Raw genomic sequence first — 27,652 nt, forward strand, 5'->3', positions numbered from 1 at the left:
TTTAAAATTTACTCTGCTTTGTGAGTCATACATTTTTCCACTAATAGTGTGTGGGATGGAATATAGGCCTTTGTGCTGCAGCCAAGCCTCTTACAGGAGTGATACCAAGAAATATTGTGCTTGTATGACAGCTCGTATCCACATCACATTTACAGTCACACATATAAGTATGAAAGGAAAAAAATGAATACGCACTACTCGTTTATGTTTGTGACCTCAATGAAGTAGTCTTCAGAAAAGGGGGGAAAAAATCACCCACAAGTGCAAATTTGAGAGCCAGCTTTGTCATCTTTAAAATACGATTTGCTTTGAGATATAGCGGCAAATGCAGGTGCGGATGCACATAGGTGCGGACATACACAGGAACAACTTAGAGCAAGACCAGGCGCACGAATAATTACCTGGAAGATGCTTGCTCCGTATGGTGTCCTCCAAGCATTCAACAAGTTGTCCTTCCCTGTGCTGACAAACCACTTGCCTGCCAAGACAAAGCCACACAGATCCATGTGATTAAAAACTGCACCGATAATACGAGTCCCTTATAAGGAACTTCAACGCAGGAAGGGGTCATTAGGACCATCTAGCCTGCACTATGGTTGCCAACCTATGGCTCTTTGTCTTAAGTTTGTCTGTGCTCTTTCCTTTTTAATGCTGAACATCAAGAAAGGAAGGAAGTAACACGTACCATTTTTACAGTCTTTGGTTTGACTCAACTGGGCTCGGGCTTAAGCCGCCGACCATCCCCTCCCCTAGACTCTCAGGCGCAGAGGATACACTAATCCGCTAAGGCCCAATACAGTGCAGAATAAAAAAAAAACACGAGGTGAAATAACAAAGGGTTTTAGGCAGAGAAAAATTAAAAACGTAGCCGTGATTGCTTACCCTCATTGCACCAAACTAAAAATACGATAGAAACAGCCCATTGGAATTATTTGAACGTAGATGTTTCAAAGTTGATTGGGATAAAAGAGATGATGTCAGCTTCTCCTTGATAGAAGTACTTATCGGCAGTTTCTCTACCTCCCACAATTTCAATATACATGATATGGACATATAATACAACATATGTCGATGAATTCAAGTATTATTTGAACAGCCACAACAAGTGAACGGCACTCGATAGATAGAGAATATACCTCCGCTAGGCTGAACAGTTTATGTTTTGTATCCGACCGATAGGTCGGATCTGGATTCGGACCTGAACTAAAATCTAATCGGCTTGTTCTCGTCACCGAACCAACTTGTCCACCAAGTTTAGTCAACTCGTCCATAACTTTTTTAAATATCATGTTATATATCGCTTTTCGCCCGATCCCTCAGTGGCGAAGAATCACTTAAAAATTAAATAATTCTCGTATCCGAATCCATATTCGGATCTTCACCAAAATCTAATCGATTCGTCCTTGTCACACACCCAATCGGCCCAACATGTTTCGTCCAAATCCGTCTAACTTTTTGAGATATCGTGCTATATATCGGTTTTAGCCATAACTCCCAATAGTAAAGAATCACTTTAAAAATTCGACTAGCCGGATCCGGATCTGGATCTTCACCAAAATCGAATCATTTCGTCCTTGTCACATACACCACCTCTCTGCCACATTTCGTCGGTATCCGTCCCCAACTTTTTGAGATATCTTGTTCACAGACAGACAAACAGACAGACAGGCATGAAAACATAACCTCCATCTACCTTCGGTGGTGGAGGTAATAACGTGCACAACTTCAGTGCAGGTCCACTATTATGATGCAAGAACATCTTGGAAAGCTAAGCGGTCTTTGAGATTCCACATTGGCAAAATTGAGTGATGAAAAAAAAAGCGTTCTTTTTTTCAGACCACCATTTGACCTAGACCTTTAAACCGGAGGGGTACAATGTAAATGAAGCGTAAATGTGACTTACTTGAGGGGATCTAAAGAGGGCAAGTTCGTTCTGATTGGACAAAAAATTGTCGCGTTTTGTTGAAAAATGTTTAGGTCTGTAATTAGGACATGACCTTAAAATTAGGTGAAGGTCAAAAATGTCAACCCCACATATTTTTTTATTCCCATTATTGATGCAAAATTTCATTCCAAAAGTCCCAGCTGGATCCGAGATACAGCTCAGATATTGGCAGAAAAAACCCAACTATGGTTTAGTACTCCTCGGTGTCAAATACATTTTGGGGTACCATTACAAACTCGGAGTATTAATTGTAGAAACAAACTCTATAACATGTATAAATCTCTCCTCTAACCTATAGAGGGTGGGGGGCGGGGGGCTTAATAAACAGGAAGCACAACTCATCTTGAAATTTTACATTGCTATAAACTGGTGAGATCAGACCACTTTGCATTATTCAAACCAGGTGATAATTTTGTTGGATTATATATACCATTGCCATTCACGATCACATAGGCATTTCTAAATAAACTGAACCGCTGATAGGACAGAATGAAGAAGTACTCTTAGTCGTGAAGACTCGTGCCGATCTACATCGGCTGACAGGTAAAGCAAGTGGATGTAATTACACACGGTTGATTGAGGTATGCTAACTTTATGGGAAACAAAGAGGCTGATGTTTCAGACATTAACCCTTCATCAAAGCAAAAAGAGTGAAGGGTTAACATCCAAAAACGTCAGCTTCTCTTGCTTCCCACGAAGGTTTGCATACCACAACCAACACTCTGAGTCGATTCTATCAATTGTTCACTGCTATGACAGCCAATCAAGTGACAATTTCCATTCTTTTGTACAGTTTAAATACATTTTCCAATCTTGAGTATTTTAGAAATGCCAAAAGCAGATGGGAAATTAAGACAAATTATAATTTGTACATATTGTATGAAAAACAGACAAATAGGTGTGGACTGTTTTTTGTAAAGCAAAAATAAAAAGCATCTCAAAATGCAAAGCCCGTCCTCATTCGCGTTGCACTCACTAAACTTGACGAAAGGGACAGTAAAAAAAAAAAAGTAAATTAAAAAGTTAAAAAGAAACAGAAGCGATTTTCAAAAAGGGGCTCAATGTTTAATTATATTGCTCCATATTCTCGTAATAAAGGTTTGTTGAATATTTGATGATAAAAGCTCAAATGGTAAAAGGGTTATGGCCTACACAGACAGACACAATTACAAAACACCGTCTCCAATTGGTTGTTATCTCCATTTGCGCGTTTTAGGAGGTGGGAGGAAGCTCTCCCAGAACTCCAAATCTCCACCTCATTTTTTGGCCAAGGATCATTATTCATGAACCAGATTGTGAGACCTCCTTCTCATAGCTTTGTTCCACGTGCTCTTTTCAAAATCTGCACTGAAGCCCTGACAGCCTCAGGGCAGCACTTGTAGCTCATTTGTAGTGATGTATGTATATGTATATATGTGTGTGTGTGTGTGTGTGTGTGTGTGTGTGTGTGTGTGTGTATGTATGTATGTATGTATGTATGTATGTATGTATGTATGTATGTATGTATGTATGTATGTATGTATGTATATATATATATATATATATATATATATATATATATATATATATATATATATATATATATATATATATATATATATATATATATATATATATATATATATATATATATATATATATATATATCTGCTGATATTTCTTTCTGTAGTTTAACTTTTTCTTTGCGATCATTGGGGCTGTATTTGTTTCCGTTTCGTTTTTCTGTGTAGTATCCAGCACTTGTATTTGTTTTTGGAAGTTTGTTGCAAAATGGATTAAGGATACCTTTTCTGATTCGTTGTTTTCTTGCTTGTGGTGAAATCTCATTCGATAGTCTGTGGAGCTTTTCTCATGCTTGGTGTGCTGTGATGGGGCTAATTAGGGCTATTTATAGTCACCATGACTTTGCTCTTTCACATTTTGAGCCAAGTTCTTATTCTTTTCTCCACATTCCCAAAAGATTAAAGACATGCTCCCTTATGGCCAAGACAGACAGACACAATTGCAAAACCCCGTCCCCCCACGCAAATGAAAAAAGCCTCCTGCTGTCATTGAGGACGATCCTAACGGTTTCACACAGATGCCATGAGTAAATTTTTCATTGCCAATTGCCAGAAATATATGGCCAATACGTCATAGCCTGTGTTGTGAAATGTACCAAACATTTACGACATCTGGACAACAGGTGGTGTATGGTGTAAGCGTCTTAATATCATTATTCGAGACCAAAGCAGTGATCGTAATGTCTCAGTTATTAAACGGGCAGTGACTAATGACCTTTGCACATTACTCTCATCAGGGAAACTTCATAATATTTAGTACAAGGAAAACACAACCGGATGTTTATACAGCACAGAGCCTTTCTTCCCATATTAGAAAAATTGATTGGTAAAATTTACCACTTTAAAACACATTTATGACACTTTATATTCCGCGTAGTATGAAAATAAGGGATTAGCAGCATGATATGGGACCATCTGTCCCTTTTTAGTGGGTGTGTGTGTGTCCGTTGAAGCAGGAATAACACACCGCAGTGAGCAAATTTGAGCGACAGGACGCAGCTGTCATGCAGATGTAGCTGGTACTTGTCAGGTTTCGTGCAGTGCAACACCTCTACGTTACTGCTCTCCATGCCGACAGCCAGCCACTCACCCGTTGGGCAATATCCCAGGGAAAAGATCTGGATACAAGACACGACTCTATGTCAGGTAAGGCTTGTCTGAACACATGGCAGGCAGGCTTCACACTCTAATGGACAGCAAGCCTCGTTTGCCATGGCCACGCTTACCTGTGAGGTAAAGTCATGCTGCTGAAGCTGTCGGCCTTCTCGCAAGTCCCACGAGCGTACCGTGTTATCCAAGCCTCCTGTCCACAGTTTCACACCGTCGTGTGAGATGTCAATGCAACTTGCACCATCTGTGTGACCTTGGAACTGTCTGTGGAACAAAACAGAAAACGCACAAACAAGGCTCTCGTATGGCAGCATCGTTGTGCACCAACAATCCTCAGCTTCACAAAAAGCGGACAACTCTTTCGGTTTTCCATTAGCAATTCAATCTGAATGACGATGGGTTAAGGAGCACCAACTTTGGTTAAAATTATTTCAAAATTCCAATACAAATACAAGGTTGTTTGCATCAAGTTCATCAAAATTGCACTTTGAAGGATTCTGTACAGCAGAAAAATCTCAAAAGTAATGAATAAAACCAGTCTAGTGTTTCAGCAGCAGAGACTGGCAAACCTGTGCAGATTGTGTACAAAGACTAACTGTATTAGTCCTGAGAATGTAAAGAGACGAGGTTGCTTATTCAGGCATCTGCATATTGTCTTCACTCTTCAGAGCTTTCTGTAAATTTCAACTTTAAACTCTCGACAATTGAACAATCACTATTGGGAAAAAATAAAGCAACAAAATGTTTTTTTAAATATCATCGCGTCCGAGATCAAGTTGAGAGGAACTGTAAACCGAGTCAATGGATAGTATTCATGTAAGAACTAGAATGACACTCAGTAGAGAGCATACCTCCACCTGGTGAACAGTTTACGTTTTGTATCTCAGAGTAGACCAGAAAATCACGATACAGAATATATATATAATGTAGAAACATTCTTCATCAAAATCCAATCTATTTGTCCTTGTCAGACACCCAACCGGTCCAACAAGTTTTGTCCAAATCCATTAATAAATTTTTGAGATATCCTGCGAAATATATATTTTTGGCCCTATCTGGTAAAATGGTGAAGAATCACTTTAAAATTAAATAATTCTCATATATATGAAACCATATTCAGATCTTCACCAAAATCTAATCTATTTGTCCTTGTCAGACACCCAACAGGTCCACCAAGTTTCGCCCAAATCCGTCCACAACTTTTTGAGATATCCTGCAATATACAGTTCTTGGCTATATCTCCCAATGGTGAAGAATCACTTTAAAAATTCTACCAGCCGGATCCGAATCTGGATCTTCACCAAAATCGAATCATTTCGTCCTTGTCACATACGAAAAAAACATACATTCATTCATTCATTCATTCTTGTCACATACGCGACCTCTTTGCCAAATTTCGTCTGAATCCTTCCACAATTTTTTAAAGATATCTTGTTCACAAACGGACAGACAAACAAACAGCCAAGACAGACAGACAGACAGAGACAGGGGTGAAAACATAACCTCCATCCACCTTTGGTGGTGGAGGTAACAAGCTGAACCCAATGTTCTTTAATTTTGCAATTTCTGACAAGGAAGACAGGATGTGGGCACAAATGAAAAAGTGCAAACAAGACTTCAAAAAATAATCAATGGCAAAAATGTTAATATTATTACCTCCGTCACCAAAGGTGGACGGAGGTTATGTTTTCACCAATGTGTCTATTTGTTTGTTACTTGCCGGAAAAATTCCGGCAAGTATGTTGGTTGGTTGGTCTGTCTGTCTGTCTGTCTGTCTGTTTGTGCGCAGTACTACGTCTACATCGTTGCACAAAGCATCGCCATACTTTACACACATATTTGCCTTGCCCTGGAATAGAATGTGCCCAATTTTTAACTCTCTAGGCCCAAGGTCAAGCTCAAGGTCACCCAAAACGTGAAATCAGGGGGGTCGAGATTCATTTAAAATATATTTCAAACCACTATAACTCTAAAAGTACAAGAGATATGCATACACTTACTGTTACTGACATATAGGAAATCACATACGACATTTCATTTGGCACCATGACCTTTGACCTTGAGTGACCTTGAAAGGTCAAACTCCAGGTCAAAAATTGTTTTTTTCACTAATAACTGTCAACATTATCCGATTCCCTTCTAACCAACACCCCTGAAAAAAAAAAGTTTCCGGCAAGTCCTCGGTCTCTGACTGATTTCTAGTTGGTTTGTTTGTGAACAAGATATCTCAAAAAGTTATAGATGGATTCGGACGAAATTTGGCAGATGTAGTGTATGTGACAACGACGAAATGATTAGATTTTGGTGAAGATTCGGATCTGGCTAGTAGAATTTCTGAAGTGATTATTCACCATTGGGAGATAGGATGAAAAGTGATACATAGCATGATATCTCAAAAAGTTTTGGACGAATTTGGACGAAACTTGGTGGACAGGTTGTGTGTGTGACAAGGAAGAATCGATTCAATCTTTGTGAAGATCCGGATCCTGATCAGGCCAGTATAATTTTTTAAAGTGATTCTTCACCATTGGGAGATAGGGCCAAAAATGATATGTAGCAGGATATCTAAAAACGTTGTGGACGGATGATTTCGATTAAATGCGATTCTATATTGTGATTTTTTGGTCTACTCTGGGATACAAAACATAAACTGTTCACCTGGTGGAGGTATGCTCTCTACTGAGTGCCGTTCTAGTTTGAATCTGGGTTAAGCTAATTTCATGCTGGCAGGCTAGCCTGGAGGTAAGCACACTAACAAGCTGTCTAGTCTGGGTTTGAATCTCAAACGAGCTATAAACCGCCACGCTGGTGTTTCACAGATTAACGGATTCGGACGAAATTTGGTGGACAGGTTGGGTGTGACAAAGACAAATTGATTCCATTTTGGCGAAGATCTGGATCCGAACCCGGATACGAATATATTTAAGTGTTTCTTCACCATTGAGAGATCGGACCAAAAACGATATACAGTATAGCATGATATCTCAAAAGGTTGTGGATGGATTATGACAAAACCTGGTGGATGACTTGGGTAGGTGACAAGAACAAGGCGATTAGATTTTGGCTAAGGTCTAGATGCAGATCCAGCCTATTAAAGGGATACAAAAAGTAAACTGTTCAGCCTGGCAGAGGTATGCACTCTACCGAGTGCCGTTCTAGTTTAAACATTCGGATTTTCCACGTCAGAATTAGCTTGTCAAATAAAACCTCACTGGCTGATCACTAATAATTTTCTGGGAAGAATATCTGGCTGCCCTTACCTGGTATACATGAGGTGGGAGTCAACACTATGTTTGGCCGTCAAATGCCCTCAGGGAAACTTTGCATGGGCAACATTTAAGAAAAGTGCCATATAAAGCCCCATAACAGAGAAAAGAAAAATCCTTTGACCGTGTACTGCTTTAATCCAAGGCTGGCAGGATTGCCTCGTATGCACCCTTACTCTTGAGCTGTCGAGCCTGGGTACAAATCTTGACCCAGCTATGAACTGTTAACCTGATGTTTCACCTGCAAGGCCAATGGATTTCGAGCACCATAAACAAACTCCAAATTCCTGCCTGAACTGTGGGTACAAAGCAAGTGGAGCGGTCTTAATACAATAATTAATGTTCCCTTATAAGGAACTTCAACGCAGGAGACCATTAGGCCCATCCATCAAAGCCTGTGCTAGTATTGCGAACATATGGTTGATTGTTTCACCTTCTTTCACCTGAAAAACATTGCCCGTCTCCGCTCATCCCTCTCCTCCACGGCTGCAGAAACCCTCATCCACGCCTTCATCACCTCCCGTCTGGACTACTGCAATAGCCTCCTCTATGGTTCACCCTCAAAAATCACCAATAAACTCCAATACATTCAGAACTCCGCTGCCCGTCTACTCACCCATTCCCGGACCCGTGACCACATCACCCCCGTCCTTTACAAGCTTCACTGGCTCCCCATCCCCCAGAGAATCCAGTACAAAATCCTCCTCTTGACATACAAAGCCCTCCATAACCTGGCCCCATCCTACCTGGCTGACCTCCTCTCCAGACACACTCCCACCCGCAACCTCCGCTCTGCTGGTACCAACCTCCTGACCCCCTCCATCCGGACCAAATTCAGATCCTGGGGGGACAGGGCCTTCTCCATCGCTGCTCCCACCCTCTGGAACTCACTACCTCACACCATCAGAGACTCCTCCTCACTCACCACATTCAAAACATCACTAAAGACCCACCTGTTCAACACTGCATTCAACATTCAACCCACAGCATTTAACCCCTGACTATCTCTTCTCCTTCTCCCTCCTTTTGCTTTAAATATTTCCCTATTGATTCTTGTCTTTTTGCAATTGTTGTTTTCATGTATTGTTATGCATTATGTTTGCCACTCTGTCAAAGCGCCTTTGGGCTTCTGGAAAAGCGCTATACAAAATAAATGAATTATTATTATTATTATTGTCTGTGCTCTATCATTTTAAAATGATGAGTGTCAAGCAAGGAAACAGCGCATACCATTTGTAAAGTCTTTGGGTAAGACTCAGACGGGATTCGAACCGCTGACCTAGAATCCGACTGGACGTTCTAACCATTACAATACCACTATAACTAAATTCACGTGCCCAAGTTGTTCACACAGCAGATATGAATTAGAAAGAGCAATCAGAGATTGCAGACCCTCGCCAGGACGTGTTTTCAGTGGTTTTTAAGGCTTTTGTGTTAAAACAAATATGGCGGTCGAACCATGTGACCGATGACGTAATCATTATTTTTTTATGCCACTAATTTATCCCGAGATGACGCGAAAGAAATTTCATCTTGATTGGATGAAGTTTTGTACTTGTTGAATTATGACATCATAATGGAGGCACCTATGACATCATTAACATGTTATTCCCCATGAAGAGTTCTTCACAATGAGCCATGTCTCAATTTTTTTTATTCAGCACTTTCGGAGATATAGAGGTGCAAAGTTTTTGGGGTTTCCAAGATGGCGCCGTACCACATGACCTATGACATCACGATTATAATTGAAAAAAATTGTACAGGTGGAGTTGCATCTATGGTGAAAATTTCCTGTCAATTGGACCAACGGTTGCAGAGAAAATCATATTTATTCTGTGTGGACAAACAAACAGACAAGACAGACAGAGACAGACAGACAAATAAACGGACTCAAATGCAATACCCTCTTCCTCTGGCGAGGGTAATAACTACAAAATAGATTTAAATGATTTACTAGCTGTTAACCTCTTACATTCTTCAAACATCTCGTTTCACACATCCCCTCTCCCTCCCCTTTCAAAATAAAACACTCTTTTATCTCTACCACGCTAGACTTTCGTGGACACAACATCCGAACAATTTATCCCCTTCCAATAACCTGTCTACTGTGGCACACCCTCCTGATGTTTCCAAAGACAATGCAATAGGTTATGGCCTTTTGCTTTTCCTTCCTCTCATTCCTCTGAAAAATTCCTGCAGGGGTTTCCCTATTCATGCAACTCACCGCACAAGCGTCTGGTTGTGCAGATCCCAAACGGCAATGTTGCCGTCGCTGCAGCAGGAGAAGCAGACCTTCGAGTCAGGGCTGATGGCAAGTGCGTAGCATGCTGGTGCCGAAGAGGTTAACTCGGCCTTTATCCGAGGAGTGGCAGCGGTCAGGTCCCAAATGGACAGCGTGCTTGCTTCACCGCCTACGATCAGGGTCCGTCCGTCCGGGAGCAGCTTGCACGAGCGGATGTAGTTATCGCGATTCTGGGGCAACATATGAAGGAGATCAATCTTTTTAGGAACCGGAAGGGATTCTTTCAACAGGCACTACATCGACTTGAGCCTTGGCCTGGCATCCATCCATCCGATTCGGCTCATAAATTAACTTGGTACACCAGTGTCGCTGTCTTAAAAACACGATGTCACTTTCACTGCATAAAAGTGCAAATGCACATAGAGAGGAAGAGAGAGAACAATTACGACTATGTTACCCAGAGTAGATATAAAGATTTATAATTGCCGAATTCCATGACCACTAAAGAAAGGAGAATGTATGCTCGAGTAAGTGCTGGATGTGTAAATGTGGTCCAATATTGCCAAGATTGTGTCTTGGCAACACCAAGCACAGGCAATCAGTTACACATTCTGAAAGCAAGACATTTTATTGGGATGCTCAAAATTTCATCCAATTTGCTCCGACCACAATTCACTGCGCACGATGAGACGGACAAGCATGTTAACGATGCAGGTCGTCAAATACATTGCGAACCTACAAGAGAATGATGACATGATGGGCTATAATCTGCATGTATTTCATCTCCAAAGGATTGTCTGCCATGGAAGGAAAAGGCGTGTATGGTATTAAAGCACTTGTGACTCGGCTCTGTAGTTTTAGTGAGGATCCAAGTCTTAGGACTGAATTGCTTAAATGGCCGAATGTCTTTCAGTGCTTTGAGCAACAACAGTACTTTCCAAAAAGACGACGGATTTCTGAGAAATGTGAATGTTCGGTGCATGTTTGGGTAAAAGTTGGGAACCTCACTTTTTAACATAATTAGGGTATGCTGAATTCGATTAACCCGGTTCCCAAGCCGAATTTTGAGTTTTTCACCTTCTAATTAGCATAAACAAAATGGCCGCCAAATTGCCATTTTTGGACAATTTCTTTGAACAAGCATTTATATATCATGTATATACATGCAGCTCTTTTACTTTAACTTTACAACTTTTACCCCAAAATGCACCTTGAAGCTTATACATGGCCTTTTTCCATAAATCCGTCTCGTCTAAAACCTGGATTTTCTCTCAATAAACGCCACTTGTCCGACATTGAAACTACGGCAATCTTCAGATGTACAAAGGTGGGGAAAGAGGGGGGGAGGGGGGAGGGGGTGAACTTGCAAACATTCCACATGCATGAAAATCAGTGTTTCGACCATGAAGAAAAAATACGAGATGCTTGAGCAGGTCCGGGTAGATAGGTTCAAGAAATGGTCCGAAAGACGCAATTTGAATAATTTCACTGCCAATGGGCCTCTGATTATGACCACTGTGCTACAGTAGCGACATGTCAAAAGAAAGATTCAGATAAATGTAGTTACATTTTATAAGGAGTCAGTGAAGACGGCAGATGTAAAACTGCCAATCAGTGAACGCTAGGTAAAAGTGTTGTCGAATAATTTGTACCTCAAGCATTAACATAAGCTACCAAAGGTGGTGGGTAGGTATCAATATCTTAACAACAGGTTCGTAATGCACTGATAGAGCATGGGTCTGAATAGTTTTTACGTCGACCACCGAAGGTATTCATTCCCTGTGTTTTTTTCTCTTTGAGCAGGCTATCTCAAAAAATTGTGGACAGATTTGGACGGAACTTGGTCGACAGGTTGTGTGTGGGATAAGGATGAATCGATTTGGTTTTGGTGAAAATTGATTTGGTTTTCACCATTGAGGGATGGGGCCAAAAAATATATAGAAGCATATCTCAAAAAGTTATGCACAGATTCGGACGAAATCTGGTGGGTGAGTTGGTTAGGTTTTTAGCTCACCTGGAATGAAGTTCAGGGGAGCTTATGCGATGGCACATCGTCAGTCTGAGTCAGTCCGTCCGTAAACACTTGCAACTTCTTCTCCGAAACTGCTTAAGGGATTGTGACCAAACTCGGCACAAATTATACTTGTTGTGTTGTGACTAAAGTTTGTTCACGGCATGAAAAAATAATCGGTGTCTAAGGGGGTTTAGCGGGGTCAAAGTGGATCCAGGTTTGACCCCCCCCCCCCCCCCAAAATAGGTATTTGCTTTTTCCTCTGAAACTACACACACTATTTCGATGAAACTTGTAGTGAAATTATACCGAAGGTGAACCCAGGGAGTGCTCGCTTATCCCACTAAAAGGGGCGTCTATAAGACCCGGGACAACCGCGGGGCTCGGACACTCCAGCGGCACTTACTGTGACATAGTCCTGTAGTTTGAATGGTATGTACGCCCCTATATGCTGCGCCTGTTTTGTTTCACCTATTGATATCGGACATTGCCCATGTAATACTCTGATTCTAATGTCTGTTGCATGAATGTATTTTACAGGATGTTACTACAGATCTAAATGATATTAAACCTACCCAAGGGACAAGTCGTGTCTGTGCTTGATTTTCACGACAAAACTTGACCACAACCTTCACCACCCGTGATGTAACGAAGTTTGTTCAAGACATTAGAAAAACTGGGGTCTGAGGAGGTATACGGGGTTGGGGGAGGGGGGCAAGGGTTGCCCCCCAAAATAGGTATTTTTTTTGCTTGTTTGTTTAAAGTCTTATGATTATGTTACTATGATTCTACATGCTGTCCTGTCTTCTAGCAACCATTGAAATTGGTTTAAAATACCTTTAGTCAGTGCAGTATACTGTTTATTCTACCAGGTGAGCACTAGGGGTATTGCCCTTATGTTTAGATTTTGGTTAAGGTCCAGATGCAGATCCAGCCTATCAGTGGGATACAAAGTGTAAACTGTTCAGCCTGGCCAAGGTATGTGCTCTACTGAGTGCTGTTCTCATTCTGTATGTCTCTGATCACGATTTTTTTTACAAATACATTAATCATACTGTGCTTGATGTAGAGGATAATATACTGGGTTGAATTGAAGTTGAGTTGAGTCCAGTTGAGCATCACCCCATACAAGTCAACTGGAATTTCCCCCATTTTGAGAAATTCCCTCGCTATTGTAATCCATTGGTCCCATCTGTGCAAAGCTAATTTAGGACATCTGATTTCACCTGATCATAATTTTAAAACATAATAACGTCACCAAGGTAGTCCTTGAGGACCCCGGGCAGATGGAAATCACGAGGTGAGAAATTAGAGCTGGAGGCAAATGTGGAACAATCTCCCAGTGCGTGTCACGGAGTTGTGAAATTAGTTGGTACATGAACGGGCACCATCTTGCAGCAACGTCACACTGCTGCATTATCCCCAGTCGATTTGCAGAATGGGAAGCAAACTTTGTTCGCTGTAACATTGTTCACTTAGGATTCTTTTGTTAAGGAAAACACTGAGGAGAAACACCTGGCGATGAATAGACAGATGCCATGCGTGCACAGTTATTGGTTTGCACCAGACAGACTATTGTTTGAGTACTTCAAAATGGAAGGAAACCATTGTAATGCCATTGTGCATTTTATCACCTCCATTTAGAGTGAATGACAATAGTACTCAGGTCATCACACACGACAACCTTAGCCAGATACGACTATACAGGTTTATCAAAATATTCAAAGGCATTTTCATGTGATCAAACAATTCCCTTAGTCGTCTGTCAATGGCATTGTCAAAGTCATGAGTATAGTTTGCAATACTCCTTATGTGAGTCCTAACTTAATTTGTCACTTCTTCAAAACAATCCGATTTGGAGTTGATCCATAGACAATTTTGAATAGCTAACAACTTAAAATCCAACAGTTGTATATACGATAAGAGAGATGTCTGCCTGTCTGTCACCGTTTTTCTCAGAGATGGCTAGCTATAGATTGTTTTTGGCCACATCACTCAATGTTGAAGAATCACTTTAAAATTTTCGTATCCAGAATCATATTTATATCTTCACCAAAGTAGAATCGATTCGTCCTTATCACACACCCAACCGGTTCACCAAGTTTCGTCAGAATCCGTCCACAACTTTTCAAGATATCCTGCGATGTATGGTTTTTGGCCTATCTCTGTATGGTGAAGAATCATTGAAAAAATTATAGTATCCAGATCCGGATCTTCCCAAAAATCGAATCATTTTGTCCTTGTCACACACTCAACCTTCTCCACCAAGTTTCGTCCGAATCCATCCACAACTTTTGAGATATCCTGTTCACAGTCAGACAGACAGACAATCGTGAACACGTAAACTCCACCTACCTTCAGTGGCAGAGGTAAACAGTAGAAGACAAGACGTCATTGTAGCTTCACACAAATTATACAGATAAATATTGTGCAATATGTTGGATTCCAGTATCCTGAGCCATATACTCAAATGTTAACACCCAATAGGATAACATAAACAAGTTTTAGCACGAGATACGACAATTTCCTAAAGGGACAATGACCACACACTCACCAAACAGTCCAGCTGCGAGATGGGGCTCTTTCCACCCTGATCGCGGATGTCCCACACCTTCACGCAACCCTTTCCACCCGTGTATACGTGACGCGTTGGGTTGCTTATGGTCACGGCACAAACGACATCGCCGTGCCCCAGCAAGCTGATCTGCCGTGCATGGCGTGGGATACTGGGCCCGATGAGTGCATCTGGTGGAAAGGGCACTGGCTGCATCTGCCCGTCGGCACTCACGTGGAACGAGTACGCCCTGTGGGAGTAAAGACCCCAATGTTAACGAGCATGCCGCTTCAACCGAGGAACAAGTCATTCCACATGTGCAGTTAGTGCCAGTAATATTATTTCTACATGGAAAATCCATCCTTTGACTGCATTTCATCCTGGAAAATTGCTGAAGGAGTACAAATAAATGTGGGACTAATTCAAGATTACAAAACGGGCAGTAAAGCGATCACTCACGGCTTTCCGCCTGGGATAGATGCAAGGCTGGCGGGTATTCCAGGTGCCCGCATGTGGGGGTGTGGGTCAAACCCGACCTATGAAAGAACAGGCAATCAGCCAATCCCATATGTGGTTTTAAATTCAGATTGTTATTGCACCCTAGTCACGCTGATGTGCATGTGGCTGTAATTTTCTGCATAAGGCCATATTTGGACACAGCAAAAGACTCCTTTGGGTCATCGCCTTATCAACATGTGGATAATCCGGATGAACATAAAAGGACAACGGGATCTGCATCAATGAAAGGCGATAAAAGCATTTTTAATCTCCATTGTTGCCTTTTTACGCCACAGAGCGTAGGGACATGAGCTAGCGCGCTTCAATTATATATCAGGCACTGACTCAGCAAAAAATATCACAGCCTCAAGCAAAGAAAGGATGCGTAAGTCACTTCCGCAATGTGGCAGAAATAATCAACCACCTAACTGGAAGCAATTCCACATTTTAACCAAGCAGTTTAATATAATGCAATTATATTATGGGTCTGAGCATTCGGGTTTTGACAAATGTTCACTCTGGACGTCATATATGGCACAATTAATTTTGACGATGTCCCACAGGAAAGTACCCGTCTGACCAGAAGTCGTTTCCTAGGATCCCATATGGTGACATCACAGCTGCTTCAAGAGTTACATACACTGCAATATATTTTTGTGGCAATAGGTGGCAAAATCAAGAATTAACCATTTGTGAACAGATCTGGAAAAAGCCACACAAGTGATGATTTTCATACGACTGAGCTTTTCGCAAAGTCAGCTTCTTTGGGCAGCTGCACGAAAGGTTTGAGAAAGAGGTATATCGCTGAGAACGTCACAACACATTTCCAAGAAGTAAAACCATCCACGTTTGCACAAAATGATAAAGAATTCCACAACACCAACTCTTTTTAACTTAAAGCTTTGTACAGGAATCCCAAAGGAATCTTTAGCATTATGTTAGAGATAGAATTACATGATTTAAATTCAATTGTCAAGGGTATGTTTTGAAGGATGTACTGTATAATCGTTTTAAAAGTCGAGCGTCATCACTTAATTTTAGCCCTATCCTGCCTTGCCTGCAAATAATTGAATATGAATGAATCCCATTCATTGAAGGAGGGTGCATTGTTATGTCATGCCCAATAAATATGTATTGACCAAATTATTAATAATGCAATCCAATGATCATGTTCATTGGATCAAATGGCACACATCAAAAGTTGAGAGCCCACACATTGGCCCAAAAATACAAGGATATAATGGTAATTGCGGGTACATGTGCACATTTGTGTGCCAGCAAATGGATGGATGCAAAGTGAACAAGAAAGAGCAATCAGAGATTTCTGACCCTCGCCAGGACATGTTTTAGTGGTTTTTAAGGCTTTTGTGTTAAAACAAATATGGCGGCCGAACCACGTGACTGATGGCGTCATCATTATTTTTTTCCTTTACCAATTTATCCCAAGATGAGGTTCAATAAATTTCAGCTTGATTGGATGAAGTTTTGTACTTGTCGAATTATGACGTCATAATGGAGGCACTTATGACATCATCATTAACATATGATGATGGTGTTATTCCCCATGGAGAGATATTTACAATGAGCCATGTCTCAATTTTGTTCATGCAATGCTTTCGGAGAAATAGAGGTGCAAAGTCTTTCAGTTTTTCCAAGATGGTGCCTGTACCACGTGGCCTATGATGTCATAATTGTCATTAAAAAAAAATTATACAGGAGGAGAAGCACCTCCAGTGAAAATTTCCTGTCAATCCTGTGAAAATTTCCTGTGAAAAGTGAAAATTTCCTGAAAATTGCACACAAATCGCGAGATCTCGGAGACGGTGGGAGGGATTTTCGAAGCTCCACACGGTCTCCACGTTTTTCGAAGTTAAGTCTGTTCACAATTGTATTTTGTCGAAACTGTATTTATCTTTCGGTGTGTGAAGTTATTGTGTGCAACTTTGGTTGTTTCTCGGTGTTTATCTTTCATAAATTGATCGTCTGTTTGCCGTGTCGTGTCTTGAGGCCTTGTACAGTGTGCACTGTACAACCTTGAGGCTTTGTTTTTCTCTCAGTGGTCCGTCGTTTGTGATCCAATAACTTTCGTTCTCTGTATTCCCAGGCTTTTCACCCATAGCCTACTTCCTTGTGTAAATCTCAACTCAACAAAAAAAAAAAAAAAAAAAAAAAAAAAAAAAATTCCCTCTCTGTTCTCATTCGTTTGTTTATTCATTCTTATTCGTTCGTTCGTTCTTCGACCACGTGTTTCTCCCCCATTTCCCCAGATAGTTTTCACTCATTAACCTTCAATGTTTACACTTTCCCCTCAAGTTATGTATTCCGTCATATTTTATAACACCTTTTTCTTCTTCTTCTTTAAAAGGCTGCTTTCGACTTGCTCACCAAATCAATTCATCCCCAAAAAAATATCCATCTCCTATAGTGCCTTTTTTCTACATTCCCTAAACTCTCCTGCACTCCATCCTCCATCCAGAGTCCTTAAACGTATTTTTAACTCGAAGGTCACAAGAAACTCATTTTGCAATAAATGTTCGTTTCCCATAAATCGTACACTTTCAAAAATCCAATCTCACCCCTCCCCTCCAAATCTTCCCCATAACCCCTCCCCTCCAAATCTTCCCCATCACCCCTCCCCTCCAAATCTTCCCCATCACCCATCCCTTTCAAATCTCCCCCCTTGCCCCCTCCCTCCTAAACTACCCCCTCACCCCTCCCCGCCAAGACGCCCCCTCGCCCCTCCCCTCCTAGACTCCTGCCTCACCCCTCCCCTCCAAATCTCCCCCATATCCCATCCCTTTCAAATCCCTCCCCTTGTCCCTTCCCTCCCAAACTCCCCCCTCACCCCTCCCCTTCAAATCTCCCCACCCTCATTGCTTCTCAATTTCCCCCCTCTCACTCCCCCTCCTCAAAGCGTCCTCCCCGCTTCTTCCCCCTTCAAACTCTCACCTCCATCTCCCCCAACCTTCTGCCTCGCTCTTCCCCCTCCTCAAATAACACCTCATTGTGGCTCACCCAATCACCATCAAACCTTTTGTCCGCCCCATCCTTCCCTTTCTCCGAGCTATTCTGAAATCTCTGACACACCTTCAACAGCTCTCCCTATCTCTTCCACCTCTTCCACATCTTACCCTACCCCTCCTCCCCCCTGTTCTGTATCTGATGCTCCCCCTTCCTCTTCATTAACGGTATGGACCTCAAACATCCGGGGCCTTCGTTCAAACTTAACTGATCTCTCCATACAGGTTGCTTCTGTCAAACCAGACGTGATCTGCTTAACAGAAACTTTCCTCCTTTATGATGTCTCTGATTCCATAGTATCTCTCCCGGGCTACTCCCTCCTCCGGTATGATAGACCTGAGCCTCGTCCTGGAGGCGGGGTTGCTATCTTTATCAAAAACTCTCTTCCTCACTCGCCCTGCACTGCACTCTCTCCACCTCACCCCCAGGAATACCTCTGGCTACGGCTTCCCCTTCGCTCCCACCTCTTGTTCATATGTGTGTTGTACCGTCCACCAAACAGTGATGACTCCATCTACATCTCGCTGTCTGATGATATGGACCAACTTCTATCTACTCATCCCAACTCTCTCTTCCTCATATGTGGTGATTTCAATTGTCACCATGCCAGTTGGCTGGGTGTGGGTACCTCTCTCACCAGCCATGGCTCTTCAGCAAAGGACTTCTGCGACTCACTGGGACTGACACAATCTGTCAATTTCCCGACCCGGATCTCAGTCAACGGAACATCTTCTCTTCTGGACTTGGTTATGACTAACTTCCCTGAAAATGTCTGCTGCTCTTCTTCTGCTCCGATCGGATCATCTGATCATGTCCTTGTTAAAGTGGACATCTCTCTGACCATCCTCAGGGAGCCTGCTCAGCGTCGACGAGTCTGGCATTTCACTCAGGCCAACTGGCACGGTCTTCAAGCAGCCATCAATCATCTGGACTGGTCTCCCATCTCTACCACCTCTGACATCAACTCATCCTGGGAATTCTTCCAAAGTAAATTGCTCTCTCTCATGCACAGATTTATCCCATCTCGTCTTCAGTTGTCATACCCTTCCTCCCGTCCATGGTACACGGAATCTTGTGGTGAGGCTGTTGCCCAGAAACAACTTGCCTTCGTCTCCTGGAAAGCAAATCCAACGGAAGGAAATCTCATTTCCTTTCACAAAGCCCGAAACAAGTGTGTGTCCACCCTCAGGAGAGCCAGGAAACAATATCTCTCCGTTCTCAAGACCGAACTCTCTTATCTGTCTCCCTCTTCCAAATCCTGGTGGCGTCTGGTCAAATCCGTTTCTGGTGTTTGTTCCCCCTCCATCCCCTCCCTTACCTCAAACGGCTACACAGCTGACTCCGCACGTGAAAAAGCTGAATGCCTCAACTCTGTGTTTGCCTCTAAATCTTGTGTCCCAAACCCATCCCTCTCTGTACCCACCATACCCAGTCGTACCCTGCTGCTCCTGGACTCCGTGTCCTTTCCTCCTGACAAGGTGGAAAAGTTTCTGTCAACCCTCGACTCTGATTCTGCAACTGGACCCGACGGCATCAGCCCACGGGTCCTAAAATCCTGCTCTGCTGCTCTATCTCACCCTCTCTCTGTTCTCTTCACCCTCTCTTTTGCTCAAGGTCAACTGCCATCTGCTTGGAAATCAGCCAACATCACCGCTTTGCACAAAAAAGGTGCAAAAACAGATCCTAGCAACTACAGACCAATCAGCCTTCTCCCAATTATCAGCAAAGTCATGGAATCCATCATTGCTTCGGATATGAAATCTTTCCTCTTCTCCAATGGCTTGATCTCTGATCATCAATTTGGTTTCAGACCAGGTCACTCTACTCTGGACATGCTGCTTCTGCTGTCTCAACAATGGATGGAGGTCCTCAATGCCAAACAGGAAATTAGAGCTGTCTCCCTCGACATATCACGTGCCTTCGACACGGTCTGGCACCCCGCTCTGCTCACCAAACTCTCCTCCTTTGGTATCCATGGAAATCTCCACGCATGGCTGGCGGACTTCCTCTCTAGTCGTCGTCAACGTGTGGCCCTGAATGGGTTTCTCTCATCTCCTCTTCCTGTTCAGGCTGGAGTTCCCCAAGGCAGTGTTCTGGGCCCCGTGCTTTTTCTGGTCTTCATCAATGATCTCTCTGACTCTCTCGAAAATCCTCTCTATCTCTTTGCTGATGACTCCACTCTCTGCCGCTCCATTCCTCTTCCCTCAGATCGGCAGTCTGCTGCCTCCTCACTCTCTGAAGACCTGGACAAAATCACAGACTGGTCAAACAAGTGGAACATGTCTTTCAATCCTGACAAATCTCACACTCTTACTATGTCTCTCCGAAAAGATCGACTGGACAACCCTCCCATCTACTTTCTCAACAATCCTCTCCAAGAAGTTCTGTCGCTCAAGATTTTGGGTCTCACTATCTGCCATGATCTTTCTTGGGAAAACCACATTTCCAAGCTGGCCTCCAAAGCCAGTCGCCGACTGGGCATCCTCCGTCGTGCGAAGTCGTTCCTCGGCACACCTGAGCTCCTCACCACATACAAGGCTTTCATCCGCAGCTCAATGGAATACTGTTCTCCCCTATGGGCCGGTGCTCCTGCCTCACACCTAGCTCGGCTTCACGCTGTTGAAACCAAAGCTTTCAGAATTATTGGAATCTCCCGCGATGAAGCTATCTCTGAGGGCCTTTCACTCACTCACCGCAGGCAGGTAGGTGGTCTTTCTGTCTTCTACCGACTCCTCTCCGGCCTTGCACCCCCAGCTCTCTCTGTGCTCTGTCCCCCAAATATTCCTACAGGTCGCACAAGATCTGCCAGCAACCCTCTGATGGTTAAACTGCCGAAATCTCGGCTCTCTGCTCACCTTCACTCTTTCATTCCTCTTTATTCCCGCCTCTGGAACAAACTCCCTCACTCCCTTCAATCCCACTCCTCCCTCCAGGTCTTTAAAACAGCTGTTCACCACCATCTCTTATCTTCCCCCATCCAAAACCTTGATCTTTTCTACCCCCGCTAATTCACCCCAGATCCACCTTGTTTGAAATTCCAACTTCTTTCCTGGAAGTCCTGGCAGTGTCCATATGTTTTATACCTCTCCCACCGCCCCCTTCCCATGCCCCCCCCCCCCCAAAGCCCTCGCCCTCTCTCAGATCTCTCGATGTCTCCATGTCTCTCGGTCCCTGCTCTCAAATGTTGTGTTTGTGTCCTTCCCCCTCTCTCCCCATCTTGTCTACCGCTCCCGATGTTATATGTTTTATGTGTCGGTTTGTCTTTCTGTGTGATTAATGTTCGCTCTTTCACGAGCCTCGATCTTGTATACAAAAAAAAAAAAAAAAAAAAAAAAAAAAAAAAAAATCGAACCAACGGTTGCAGAGAAAATCATATTTATTCTGTGCGGATAAACAGACAAACAAACAGACTCAAATGCAATACCCTCTCCGTGGCGAGAGTAAATATAGTTCCATCCTAATTTTGATCTTATATTAATTTTTCCTTGTGAGCTCAAACTCAAACTTGTCAGACAAATGTCAGCGTGAAGCCTTGTGCCAAATTTGGCGATTCTAGCTGCCCTCGTTGTACAGTTATTCTTCCGACAAACAGACAAACCCACGGACGGAATGATCGCAATACTAACACACCCGGCCAACAGCCGCAACACGAATAATACATACACAGGTATTAACATGTCGGTTTCTTTCAGGGAAAGTTAGGGTGGTGAATGTAAGTGCAGTCTAACTACAATAAGGCAATGTCTATGGATCTGTATGTCCATTTCCTATTGAATTGAAAATGGCTCAATCAACTACCACCAAATGATTGCATTCATGATTGGGTTACCCAAGGTCAGTTCCATGGGCATTAAATAAATGAGAAAAATGGTTATTTTCATGTATATAGTTAGTTTACAGTCGAACGTATTCACAACTAATACACATAGTGAGAGTATTAATTTTGTTATGATAACTCCATTAAGAATGTAAATATTACATGAGATGGCCGGGCAGGATAAATGTTAGATGGCCAACGGACTTTTGTTTCGTCCATTCTCAACATATTCAATACTTTTCTCAAACATCTGCGTTAACTGCTCGGCTGGGATGAACAATTAAACATACATTAATATGTCCACTCCATATTAATTGTTCAAACTAGCCATTGATTGAGCCAGCCCATGGAATATACAGGCCTGGTAAAATGACGAATGGGCATAGAGAAAGAGGAGAGAATTGGAAAGAACAGGCGACAGTTGGAAGCAGTTGGGAGATTCAGAGAGAGGGTGAGGAGGAGGAGGGGGAGGGGGTGAGGGGGGGGAGAGAGAGAGAGAGAGACAGAGACACAGAGAGAGACAGAGACAGAGACAGAGACAGAGACAGAGAGAGAGAGAGAGAGAGAGAGAGAGAGAGAGAGAGACAGAGACAGAGACAGAGACAGAGACAGAGAAAGTGGAGAGAATTGGAAAGGACAGGCGCCAGTTGGAAGCAGTTGGGAGATTCAGAGAGGGTGAGGAGGAGGGGGAGGGGGAGGGGGAGAGGGGGGGGGGGGGAGAGACAGAGAGAGGCAGAGAGACAGAGAGAGACAGAGAGAGACAGAGAGAGGCAGAGAGAGAGAGAGAGACAGAGAGAGACAAAGAGGAGAGAATTGCAATGGACAGGCGACAGTTGGAAGCAGTTGGGAGATTCAGAGAGAGCGTGATGGGGAGAAGGGGTAGGAGGGGGGGGGGGGGGGAGAGAGAGAGAGAGAGAGAGAGAGAGAGAGAGAGAGATAGAGATAGAGATTAGCAGTGAGGGAGTCAAAGCAGTACAAATGAACCACACACAGCCTACAAGAGGAGATGAGTCACGTCCAGCTTTCGGGATTGGTTCATCTTGTTGATGCTGGTCCAGAATCGATGAGATGCGTGTATGACAAATTGAATGTGCCTTTCAATTCCAAAAAGTGTCAGAGTCACACCCTATCATTCCAGAAAACCGACAAATGAACATATTCCCACGGTTAGCTACTGGAAGAGGTTCACTCTCATGAACTTCTAGGCCTCACCATAATCCAATTAATCCATGACCTTTTCGGGGTCTGACCATATAGCAAAGCTGGCCTCCAAAACCAAACAGAGGCTGGGCAATCTCTATCATTCCAAGTCATCATTTGAAAAGTCAGACAAATCACAGCCTACCAGCCCTTTGTCACAGCAAACACAAACGTCTGCTTTAACAAAGCTCTCATATTTCCCATCGCAACAAATTCATCTGACTGGCAACAATGAACTGGCAACGTCGGGAGGTTTTTGAGAATTGGAGCTGGAGAAGAGTGCTAAAGACAGAGATGGGATGAGTCATGGACAGAGTAAAGAAGCAACAACAGTGTGAAAAAGGAACTTGGCCTTTACAACACCAATTTACTTTGTAGTGTTGAAAGCCATTCATTGACGTACTCTGGCCACGTTTGCTACAGACATGATGAATAACAGAACATAGCGGAAGTCATTAGGTCTCAGATATGAAACTATGGAAATCATCAACACTGTGTGCTATATCTAAATTAAAGAAATATATGATAAGCTGACAAAGATCCATCCAATAGCACAGAGATGGACATGCATGTAAACAGGTACTGTGCAGGACCTTACCATGGGAGATCGGCCATATGTTGCTGCAGCAGCAGCTGCAACTACACTCATCTGCGGTGATGCAAGGTGCAGGCCAGCGTAGGGTCCTGCTGGGCTACCCAATTCACTGCCATTCATCCCACCATGTGGAATCATGCCGAAAGGAGGGTACGGTCCAGCAAAAGGCGTCCGGAGAGTGGGTCCTATGATGAGGCGGAAGGCCGAAGCCAAACTAAGAACTAATGCTATGTTGGTAACTATGATGCATAGGTTTGATGAACGATATGTAGTTCCACACATGAAATATTTCAAAGCAAAAGCAGTATTTTGAGAATGCCTGGATATAGTGCTGCAAGACAGGTGAGGAAAACCAGAATAAAAAAAACAACAAGCACGTTCAACAGGTAATGGCTTAGACAAGCTAAGCAAAGCAGCAGACCGCAAAGCTGCAATGTAAAACAGAGAGCTGGCAGGATAGCCTAGACCTAGAGTCTAGAGGTATGTGCACTCACCTCTGTGCTATCTAGCCTGGGTTTGAATCCCAACCCAGCTATAAACTGTCATATATTGGAGGTTCACAGGCAGGGTGATTCATCAATATATGTGCCTGTCCCTTGGATGATACTAGACATCCAATCTGCCAGCATTAGTTGGTGGACGTTAAAGATCCCACGGTGTCCTTCGCAGAGCAAGAGAACTATTGCCAGCACCCTGAAACAAATTCCATATTCTTGCTCTAAACTACAGTGAGCACTGCAACAGCAGCTCAGCTCTGTCCCCAGAAAATTATTCTACCCACACCCATGTGCTGCATATGAAAGAAGAACGGATAAAGAAAGGTATAGGATTCTTCTTCAAAATTTGAAAATTTCAGTTCGATACCCAAGCACAACAAGCAAGCCCACAACATAGAAGTCACTTCTTTCACTGCAATAAAAGCACTGTATAACTAGAACGGCACTCAGTAGAGAGCATACCTCCGCCTGGGGAACAGTTTACTTTTGTATCCCACTGATAGGCCAGATCTGGATTGGGACCTGAACCAAAATCTAATCGGCTTGTTCTCGTCACCTAACCAACTCATCCACCAAGTTTATTCATACCTAGTCCATAACATTTAAAAAAATATCATGTTATATATCGCTTTTCACCCGATCTCTCAATGGTGAAGAATCACTTAAAAATTAAATAATTAATTTAGTCGAATCCATTTTCAGATCTTCACCAAAATCGAAACGATTAATCCTTTTCACACACACAACCTATCCACCAAATTTCGTCCAAATCCATCCACAACTTTTTGAGATATCCTGTTATATATCATTTTTGGCCATATCACTCAATGGTGAAGAATTACTTTTAAAAATTCTACTAGCTGGATCAGAGTCCAGATCTTCAACAAAATAGAATAGATTATTTCTTGTCATACACACAACCTGTCCAACAAATTTAGTCCAAATCCATCCATAACTTTTTGAGAAATCTTGCTATATGTTGGTTTTAGCCCCATCTCCCAATGGTGAAGAATCACTAAAAAATTAAATAATTCTCATATCCGAATCCATATTCAGATCTTCACCAAAATCGAATCTATTTGGCCTTGTGAAATACCCAACCGGTCCACCAAGTTTCGTCCAAATCCACCCACAACTCTGAGATATCCTGCTATGTATAGTTTTGGTCCCATCTCCCGATGGTAAAGAATCACTTTAAAATTCTAGTAGCCAGATTCGAATCCGGATCTTCACCAAAATCTAATCATTTCATCCTTGTCACATACACTAAATCTCTGCCAAATTTCGTCCGAATCCGTCCACAACTTTGAGATATCTTGTTCACAACAAGACAGACAGGGGTGAAAACATAACCTCCATCCATCTTTGGTGGCGGAGGTAAATATAAATATAGCCCATAAAATCGCCCCTTTTTAATGCCTACTTTTCAATATGTAGCATGCGCTGAGGAGCGTTGGCAGCAAGGTAAGGGATGCGGATTGTTAATTAATTGCAAGAAACAGCAGGAAGAGGTGAGTTGATGAGGTTTTGAGGTTGTTTAGTAATCGACGACATGAATGCAGGAAATGAGCTGTTCTAGGCTGGTATTCCAACACGAGTGAACATCATCCTTAGAAGTTCCAAAAGAGCATCTTAAAAGACTGATCTACAATAATGTGAGTTCCCTTACAAAGGACTTCAACAGAGAAGGAGACCATTAGGCCAATCAAGCATGTACAATGGTTGTACATGTACAAATGCTCTATCAATATCATTTATAAACACTGAGCAACAAGCAAGTAAGCAGCACGTACCATTTTAAAGTTAGTGGCATGATTCGGCCGGGGTCGGGTTCTAACTGCTGACATCCTAGACTCAGAGTAGATGCTCCAACGGTCTAACAATTATGCAACCTTCTTATTGATCAAAATGCATATAATATTGTATTATGTGCAGTGTATTTTCACCAAATTTTGTCTTGTACTCATGCCTTCCTAACAACATGCCTCTTTGGAAAGGTATATAAGGGGTATTTGGTGTTGAATACAGTAAATAATAAGCAAAAAGTGTCTGCTTTGGCCACCAGAATGTTCAGTACAACAAGGAATAAGCAGAATGAATTTTACAAGGAATGAAACGAGGAATTAATTTTAGGTAGTAGGTTGAAGACAGCAACCGCCCAGGGTAGTACTACCATCCTGACTTAGGAGCGTTAAAGTGGTGCCCGGAACCATCTTGCACTCTCCGTGTCAGGATGGCTGGTCTTATTTACTGTCTCACTTAAACTATTGCTACAGGGCTAGCTTCAATCTCTCTTTCTCGCAAACAAACACCATAAACTTTTCATCATACTTTTGTTCTCTTTTATTTAAGGCATGGCCTCGATGAGGGTTATACAGTCTGTGCCTGGAGCCTCCAACATTAAAAAAAAGAAAAAAGAAAAGAAAAAAAAAGCGACCGATTTGACCGTGCCTGGAAGCTTGCCTGGCATCGGCCTCAGGCCTGGTGTGCCACTAGTCCCGGGTGTTGGCACATCGCTACGTGGTGTTGGAGTGTTGGACTTCGACATTGGTGTGCTCGACTTGTCATTCTGGAAAATAAGTAACAATTAAATAATTATTTTTTAAAAAATTGCACCAGATGAAACGGCATCATCAGCTTGGATCACACCACAGTATGCTTTATAAGTCTTCCAGAGCAGACTCAAACTAACATCACATTCTACTCTGACAGCAGGTTTTAGCAAAGCACCATGGTGGAGGGTCATGTCCATAGGAAGACAAAAGGTCAATTGATGTAGTTCATTATTGAGAGGGCTGTAATCTATATATATAAAACACAGTTTTTGTGTGTGTGTGTGTGTGTGTGTGTGTGTGTGTGTGTGTGTGTGTGTGTGTGTGTGTAATGTTACCGATAGACTCCTAAACGGAGAGGCTCACGTGCTTGATATTTGGCATAGACATGGCCATTGAGCCTGGGAAGAACATGGCCGACCTAAAAAATTTATTTCACAATATTTTTTTAACCATATTTTTACCTCAGCGCATTTCAGCGAGGAATATTATACACGGAATCTGAGCCGGTGGCAGAGCAGCGCGCTGATTCGCTCAGAGCGATCATGTGATGTTCCTTGCCGCCATAAACTCACAGTTACGCGTTCGCACGTATTTCAGAGCGAAAAGCGATTGCGTTTTTTCACATTTCAGCGAGGAACATTGCCATTCACACCACATAGGTTTTTTTTTCTTTCATCGTTAGATCAATATTTTTTTTCAGCGAGGAATATTATACACGGAATCTGAGCCGGTGGCAGAGCAGCCCGCTGATTCGCTCAGAGCGATCACATGATGTTCCT

At 42.7% G+C, this 27,652-nt stretch overlaps 1 protein-coding gene across 2 annotated transcripts; it reads right to left on the reverse strand.

Annotated features, from left to right (window-relative positions):
- Window positions 1-177: 177 nt before the first annotated feature.
- On the reverse strand, window positions 178-26,887 carry LOC137421152 (transducin-like enhancer protein 3; the record flags this gene model as incomplete). Of its 2 annotated transcripts, none has more annotated exon segments than XM_078769589.1 (8): window positions 178-478; window positions 4,475-4,625; window positions 4,734-4,881; window positions 10,108-10,355; window positions 14,691-14,940; window positions 15,150-15,226; window positions 23,825-24,006; window positions 26,770-26,887. In XM_078769589.1, coding segments are annotated over 8 exon segments (1,401 nt in total), but the record flags the coding sequence as incomplete, so codon positions are not given.
- Window positions 26,888-27,652: the final 765 nt, after the last annotated feature.

Source organism: Myxine glutinosa, unplaced genomic scaffold (assembly GCF_964187855.1).
Source record: "Myxine glutinosa unplaced genomic scaffold, kmMyxGlut1.1 SCAFFOLD_3258, whole genome shotgun sequence".
NCBI classification, from domain to species: Eukaryota; Metazoa; Chordata; class Myxini; order Myxiniformes; family Myxinidae; genus Myxine; species Myxine glutinosa.